General features: G+C 56.6%; 1 protein-coding gene across 2 annotated transcripts; it reads right to left on the minus strand.

Moving 5' to 3' along the window:
* Nucleotides 1-4,657: 4,657 nt before the first annotated feature.
* Nucleotides 4,658-7,700, minus strand: Fam241b (family with sequence similarity 241 member B). Of its 2 annotated transcripts, XM_027931274.2 has the most exons (3): nt 7,622-7,700; nt 6,102-6,228; nt 4,658-5,437 (listed from the first exon to the last, which is right to left on the minus strand). In XM_027931274.2, exons 2-3 carry the CDS (start codon nt 6,192-6,194, stop codon nt 5,168-5,170), a joined length of 363 nt encoding a protein of 120 aa, XP_027787075.1. In that variant the 5' UTR covers nt 6,195-6,228; nt 7,622-7,700; the 3' UTR covers nt 4,658-5,167. The 2 variants fall into 2 exon arrangements, with proteins under 2 accessions (XP_027787075.1, XP_027787074.1); XM_027931273.3 differs by lacking the exon at nt 7,622-7,700 and having other exon boundaries at nt 6,102-7,188.
* Between the last annotated feature and the right edge of the window lie 262 nt (nt 7,701-7,962).

The following is a 7,962-nucleotide window of genomic DNA, read 5'->3' on the forward strand; positions in this document are numbered from 1 at the left end:
CTATTTGTTTGCAAGAAGTTGAAATGCAGCCTGTGAATATTCCTGGTATGAGGCTCAGCCCGGACGAGGCCGCAGTGAGGGATTACTGTGGAACTGCTCACACTGGCCAAAAGAAATCTTGCAGCAGTATCATCACGGAACTTAGGAAGTCAGGGCAACCCCAGGCTGGCTGAGAAGAGCTCTTGCCTGGGGCAGGAGGAGGAGATGGTCCATGGAGGGACGTCCTGCTTCCACCAGACAGTCCACCAGGTGGCGCCATGGGCTAACTTTCCAAACTCTCAGGTCTCCTGGTTTGGTTACAAGGGAATCTATTTATCAGCCAGTTCACAGCGAGAGACCTGGGGTGGGTCGCTCTTTGTGTCTTCCCTTAACTCCTTTAATCCAGATATTCATCAAAATTAGGGTGGCAAAGGAAGGGGCGCTGTAACACTGGCAATGCCCAGCTAGATCGCAGCAGTCTATTAAACACTGCTTTAGCTGGTCACGGTGGTGCACGCCTGTAATCCCAGAGTCTGGGGAGGCTGAGGCAGGAGGATCAAGGAGTTCAAAGCCAGCCTCAGCAAAAACAAGGCACTAAGCAACTCAGTGAGACCCTGTCTCTAAATAAAATTCAAAATAGGGCTGAGGATGTGGCTCAGTGATCAAATGCCCCTGAGTTCCATCCCTGGTACCCAAACAAAAACACTCCTTTAGGCAAGGCTGGGCCCGTAGCCAGTATCTCTGGTTCTAGAGCAGGAAGAGGGCTTCAGAAAACCTCTAGTCTGGCCCTTGTTTTTTCAGGACAGAAACTGGCCTGGAGAGGGTCACCGCTGTCAGCGTGGTTAAGGGTCCCCAGCCCTCTTTGGGGTGCAGCATGACAGGAGGACAGCTTTCAGGTGAGGGCAGAAATCACACCCTGACTGCTATGGGGCCAGAAAACCAAGCAGGCGGAAACTTCCAAGGCTACTCCTTGGTCAACTTCTTCTGGCACCCAGATGCTTCTGGGGGACGGGCCTGGGACTAAGCTTAAACCATCCAAGGAGCTTCCCCCTTGGTCCTGGAAAAGTGAAGGCATTTCTGTCAGATCCACCCACGGAGTGGCCGGGCCCACACTGCCAAGGCCCTTGGGGGTCAACCAGGACACCTCCCATGGTACAGATGACTGCTGAGACCAAACAAGGGACAGCTCTGAAGCTCCTCGGTATAAACTGTGTCCAGGGCATGTTGCTAAGAGAAAAAAAAGTGAAGGGCCAGAAAAAGGTGTCTGATATTCTATGATGTGTATTAAAAAATGATAAAAATTAGAATATTCATGTTTGCTCATATTTGAATAACTGAGTTCCAGAAGGACTTAGAAGACACTAAGAACAGCAGTGGCAGGATGGAGGGGGATGGATGCATGGGACCCAGAGGGATGGAGACTCTTCTCTGTCTACATAGGCACGGCCTGATCCCTGGGCCATGAAAATGCCTTAAGGAGACTAAATTGTTTTAAACAGCTTGACAAGGATCACGCAGAGCTTCCCAGCTCAGGGGACATTGTGAGACCTGACAGGGTGAGGAGTGCTTGGGCAGGTGAACAAGAGGAGGGGGACCTTCACAGACAGCTCCGAGTCACCCAGAAGAAAGTCACTTCCCTCGTTTCTCTCCAGTACCCTGAGCCCATCCAGGAGTGTCTGGGTAAGGTGCTAGAGAGCCCTCAACACCCTTCTAAAAAGTCCTTTTAAGAAGCTTTTTTAAACAAAGAAAGCAGGCGTCGGGTTAAGCCTTGGACACCCTGAGTGGCCAGCTAAGATGCGAGAGAGTCGTTTTCTCTGCCCGGGATTTACTTGTGTGGATACCTACTAGGAATGGCGAGTTTGCTGGCTTTCCATTTATAAGAGGGATATGAGGCCTCCTTTATAAAATAATGTATAATGTGAATTTAAAATAAATATAATGCAAGTTGCCTTAAAAAAAAAATTTAAGTCTTAGGACCACTGCTTTGTGGCTTTGGAACTGATGAGTGATAACCCTCCATCTTCCACCCTGAGGGCAGGTGGACCCGGAGCTCCAGGGAGATGATGGGACGTGCCTGAGGTCACTGGTTGACAAGAGATGGAGCTGGGAATAGGAACCCTGCACACCAGGAGGGCAGAGCGGGTAGCAAGGTGAGTGGAGACCAGTCCGCTGTCCCTGTCCCAGCCCTGTGCTGCCCTGCCCGGCTGCTTTGGGCAGTTGCTATGAAGCTGCTCTCAGGCTTCATCTTGAGCAGCTTCTGCTTCTTCCTTCCACTCTCTGGTCCCTAAAGCCACCTGGTCTCAGCCCTCCCCCATGCCCAACCAGAGCATCAGCCACCCACACCCACTCCCTTGGTCAGGCCCCTGGAGCTCTTCCCCCTCTGCGTCTTGAACTTTCTCTTCACTCCTTTGGGGCCTGGGTGGCAGCACGAGGAGGCCCACTGCTTCTCCAGCACTGTGCCCGCTGGACAGCTGCAGGTTTGCTCTCCATCTAGTTTGGCAGCAGAGCCCTTTGCCAGTGTCCCCTCTCCCCTCCTGCCCTGGACCACACCCCTGTACAGCCCTTCCGAGACCTTTGCAAAAAGATTTCTCCTCTCCTCAGTTTGCCATGGATTGTGAAACACTTAAAAATACAGGAAAGAGGGCTGCAGCCCCCTCATGACTGCAGCGGAGCAGGGACGGTATGGAGGCCACGGGCTGGGCAGTGGCAGCCACGCCCCTGCACCTCCCTCCATGCCTTCTGCCTCACAGTGCTGATGTCGGGGGTCCCTGCAGTGGGGGGGGGGGGTGTCTGGCAATCTGCCTCTGTAACTGGGTTCCAGATAGGGTGGGTGTGAGTATAGCCAGAGGCCAAATAGAGGAATGTCCCTGAGGGCGGACTCCAAAAGGCTCAGAGACAATATGGTGGTATAAAGTGACTGGTGGGGGTCAGGCACTGCACATGGTTATCAAACATCCCCCCGTCCTGACACTAGGGACTTGCAATAAGCCCCTCAGCTCCCAGGAGCAGAGTGAAGCAGCTGCACTTCACCAACAGCTGGGGAGGGGTGACACCAGTCTCAAAAGCCTGGCCCTATCATAGCCAGGGGTTCCCGAAGTACCCAGGACATGGTGGCCACTCTGGGCTGAAGCCTCTGGCCTGGGAGCCATGGGGCAAGGAGGCTCAGAGACTGGTGCAGTCATCATCTCCACAGCCCTGTCCTCCACACTTTGGGTGACCTCTTAAAAGGCTCTGAGAGGCAGGAGGACCACGGTGTCAACCTTGGTAGTGACGAGGAAACCAGCTTTCAGGGGGCTGAGTGAAGGGTGCCAGGTTGTGCACTACAGAGAGCAGAGCAGGGCCCGCAAAAGGCTGCCTTGGCCACAGAAATGGGAGGTCAAGGTCAGCAAGGTCAGGCATCCAGCGAGCAGAGGCTCCAGCCACCAAGCCATGGCCTCCCCTGGTCTCACAGGACCAGTCCCAGTTAGTGCCTTTGGCACGTTCTGGTCCCAGGGACAGGGAGCTGGAAGATGTAGCAAAACTGTAGCTTATGATCTCAGGCTTGGTGTCTGCCTCTGTCTGGGGAGATGGAAGGGTGGCCCTACCTCCAGGGCCAGCTGGAGAGAGGCAGAACTTAGAGAACCGAGGGCTTGAAACTTGGGGCACTCTGAGGTCAGCTGCTCCTCGGAGGCTGGGCAGGAAAAAATGAAAGTCAGACAGCAGGAGCTCCGTGGCCAGGCAGGTGGGTCCAACCTAACAGGGCTCCGGGGCTCAGCCCTGGAGGAGCAGAAGCCACCCCCCAAGTCTGCCCTCTGGGTGGGGCTAGTGTCTGCAAGGCAGCCCAGCTGGGGTTCCCGGCACACGGTGGGGAGGTGGGTGGGGACAGGAGAAAGTGCCCACTCCTGCCTTCCAGTGAGGAGACCTAGGCCAGAGCCTCCCGTCCAGTCTGAATCTGGGGCAGAGGCTGCCTGAGGAACGTGCTCCCCAGTGTGATTCCCAGCCCCTGAGACATTTTCTATATTGAGAGTCCACTGTGAAAGGGGGAAAGAAACAAGCTGGGGGTGAGGGGAGCTGGTGCGATGGGCGCTGGGCAGGAATTCCCCTCCGTTGGCTCAGCTGGCGCTGCAGGAGTTCAGGATCCAGGTGAGTGGCAGGTGGCCATGCCAGGGCAGGAGATGCCACAAGAAGCATCTGGGATACCAGCCAAGCCAGCCTCCCCTTGCCCAGACCTCAGAGTGGACGGTGAAAGCCAGACACCACCCCACATGCCACATCACAAAGGGAACATGTGTCCCAATCACTGCCAAGAAATGAAGACACGGAAACATTATCTGAGAAAGGAGTCCTGTTCAGTGACATGAAGTTCCCCAGGGAATGTCTGTGATAAAGGCCACCACCCCCTTAAGGGCAGCAGGGGATGTGGCGCCTGCAGGAGAAGGTTCTGTTGAGGCAGCACAGCAGACCTCAGGAGCGATGGAACCAGTGTCCACCTCCCCGCCCGTCCTCCCCCAGCCCTGGCCCCCCATCCTGTGCCTTCCCTCAGTGGACACAGTAGATCCTGAGGGTGAGGAATCTGAGGCTAGGTCCATCAGCCTGCGGCCGCCCGCACCCCTTGCCCAGCTGCCCCCAGCCACCTTCACCATCCTTTCCAGATCTGTGCAGCTGCATGATTAGTAATAAATTTCTTTACATGGACTCATTTTTACTTAAATCTATTTATTGAAAATGTCACAATAAATAGAATGCCGGTACCCCTCATCGGAAATAAAAGGTAGCCAATAAAAATACACCATTAAAACAAAACAGTGTTATAAAAGTCTGGAAACTTCTCCCACCTGCCCTAGACCCAGTACTGCTCCCCGGTAACGGAGAAGGCAGCTCGTGTCCTGGAGGCATCCAACACGTTGGCACCAAGTTAAGACTTCTTCTTGGCATAAAAGGATCAAAGAGAATTGGAAAGAGAACGCCTTGTTCTGGTTTTGTGTCACTTAATGGAGGCCCTAGACCACCTGAACATCTCAAGACAACCAGGGTGCCCACCCTAGGCTTGGGGATGCTAGACTAGAGCCTCCCTCTGCCTCCGGCTTAACCCATGGTCCCTCTCACCATACCTGCAATCCAAATTCATGGTCCCCTCCCCACATGCCTGCTCCAACACCAAGGCCCAGCAAGTCCCTCTCGACACACCAACCCCCGTCAGCCCTCGAGGTCACCGCTGGCTCAGGTGGGACACCAGGTACACGAGGCCCACCAGCAAGAGGCCACGAACACCAAGCATCATGAGCAGGAAAAGCAGCAAGATGGAGGTCACCGGCTCCACCGCATGGTTGCCCAGATGCCACTGGGGGAAGCCCATGTTTACCAGCTGCCGGTTGAGGTCATTGAAGGGAGACTGGGCAGCCCCCAGCCTGGCACCTGCCTGCTGTGGGCGGGGGCCGGTCCCCCCAGGGGGGACACCATGGCCCCTGTTGAGAAAGCCCTGGAAGATGAAGACAGAGAGAAACAAATGAATCCAGAGAAAGCTGTCCTGGAGTTGAGGCACCAGCCAGGAGGGAACTCCAGGCTGGGCCCTGCCCTCCTTGACAGCCACCTTGGGCCACTCCCTCCTTCCTTAGCAATTCTGTATGCCACCCATAGACTCCCAACGATTGGATCACAAGCTCTCAGAGTACGGAAAATGCCAGTGTGAATTCCCAATATAATGCCCAGGGAGAAGGCACCCAGGACAGAGATGACAAGAAGTGACCAGGCAGGGGTTACTCAGCATGGGCACAGCTCTTGGGCACTCCCTTCTTTAAAATAGTTCTGTGGCCATGGGCTCAACTCTTCCCCTCTCTCTCCAGGTTTTCTCCCATCCAACAGACTTTCAAAATAAACCAACTGCAGCAGGATTCACTAGCCAGGTTAAAGGAGAGAGAGCTCTTGGGGAGAAAATCGCCCAGAGGGGAGAGAACTGGGGAGACAGGGACTGGGCAGTAAACCCACAGCATTTGCCCACTGTCTTGACCCTCTGCGCTCCCTTGCTCAGCTCTTTCCAAAGAGAGCTTCAGGCTAGAGAAGGCTAATGACCAGCAAGAGAGACTTCTAGAAGTTAAGGAGTAACAAAGAAGGCAGGCTGCTCCCCCTCCCCAGGGGATGCCTACCTGCCGAGGAGAGCTACCTCTCTGCGAGGTAGTGGTCCTCACTCGGGGGTCATCATCCTGAACAATTTCCCCATTGGCCAAGATCCGCACCATCCTCCAGGAGCTGTGGGTCCCTACTGGGCGGCACCTGTAATTCATGGCCAGGGTGGGGGCTGATGGAAGAAACCATGTGGCCAGAGGTCCCTCCTCCCCATTAGCCCTGAACCCTTAGTGATCTGTCACTAGGATCCTGAGGGCCAATGGATGATGCTTCCCCTGACCTCAAAGAGCCTGAAGGAAACACATTTCCCAAAGATTGAGAGCCGACTGCTGCACCAGGGGAGCTTACCTGGTCACCCACCCTGAGCAGGTGCTGTCTGCTTAATAAAAGGGGGAGACATAAATACAAATTTTTTGTGGGACAAAAATCTGGCAGACACAGAGTCCACTAGAAAAACCACCGAAAGGACTCCTGCAGAAGGGAGTTTTATTATGATCCAGGACCAGCAGCAGCACTGGGACTGGAAGGCCAGCCCCCCTGACATCTGTCAGGCCTACAGTGTTCCTGTGGTAGGTACTGCACAGCCATTGCACAGGTGGCACCCCAGGGGCATGTGGGCAGCTGTGGAGGCGCCTACATCTCCAGGCAGCAAACAGAGGGAGAGCATGAAGCAGCACCCCGGGCGCCAGGGTCTTCTTTGGGAAACAGAGTCCAGGGTACCAGGACCCCCAGCTCTCAAATCCCCTTCCATTCAAAAATGAGCCCCAGGTGCTGCTCCCCTGGGAGCAAACGCCAAGAACCTGGGCCTTCTCCAGCCAGGAACCCCTGAAAGATCTGGGCCACTCAGGGTTACTTGAGGTCCACTGCCTGGCGACAGACCATAATGGCGATCACACTGGCCACTACACAGCCCCAGCACTGGCTGGGAAAGATAGACCTCTGCGGCGAGGGGGCACGCCCCCTACCTGCCCCTCACCTGTCTGGTAACATGGTCTGTCCTTTGCTAAGGGAGGCCGGGCCCAGCCTTTCCAAAACGGTGAGCTGAATGCTCCAGTGGCACTGGGAGGTCTCCGCTCTGCTGACCCCAAGGGCGCCCCTGAGCTGGGAGCCCTTCCACGCCCCTCCCTGAGTCTGTGCAAAGGCCATTCCCCCCCGCCCGCGAACAGCTGAACCGCAATTTTCACCTAAACCCTCAAAAACACTCGGGGCCACCCACTCCCAAAGAGGATGAGAGCCCTGTTCTCGTGCCTCGGAGGCTGGCACCAGCGGGCCTCCTTTTTGAAGCCTGCTGGCCCGGGTGCAGGCCAAGCGGGTAGTGGTCCTCCGCTGTCTCTTTGTGCTCTGTCATCCCGCCCCCGCTGGGTGGGCCCTGGCGCGCTGGCCCTCGGTGCACCGACGCGGCGGGTGGGGGCTGCGGCGGCGGAGGGACGCTGCCCGGCGCCGAGCGCGGCCTCGGGGCCTGACACCGGCTCTGAGGCCAGGCCCAGGGGACCGGGAAGGATGTTCCGGGTCCCTCGTCTCCCCCAGCACGGACACCCACCTGCGTGCGCGGCTGCGGAGCCTCGGCGGCGTCCACTCGGCGGCTCCGGGCCGCTTCCTCCCACCTGACCTCACAGGAAACGCGCGCTGGAGGGGCGCGGCCCGCGGCTGCGCAGCGGCCCCCTCTGTCGGCGGCCGGGAGAACTGCAGCCCCGAGCCGGGCCGGGGGCCGGCCACCCTGGGCGCAGGAGATGAGGAGCAGGCGAGGGAGGAGGAGGAAGGGAGGTTGAGGAAAGGACACGTGGGAGGAAGAAGAGGAAGGAGGTGGGCGAAGAAGAGGAGAAAAGGGGAATGGCGCCCACAGAGGAAAAGCCCAGGGAATGGGATGTCTCTAACCTGTGG

The sequence above is a fragment of the Marmota flaviventris genome, chromosome 4 (assembly GCF_047511675.1).
Source record: "Marmota flaviventris isolate mMarFla1 chromosome 4, mMarFla1.hap1, whole genome shotgun sequence".
Taxonomy (NCBI): Eukaryota; Metazoa; Chordata; class Mammalia; order Rodentia; family Sciuridae; genus Marmota; species Marmota flaviventris.

What these genes read in the sequence shown, in the direction of transcription:
- Fam241b (XM_027931273.3), bottom strand. Translation starts at nt 6,239, where the DNA reads ATGAATTACAGGTGCCGCCCAGTAGGGACCCACAGCTCCTGGAGGATG. An exon ending in GAGGTAGCTCTCCTCGGCAG is followed by an intron (nt 5,438 to 6,101) that starts GTAGGCATCCCC and finishes TTCATCTTCCAG; the next exon opens with GGCTTTCTCAACAGGGGCCA.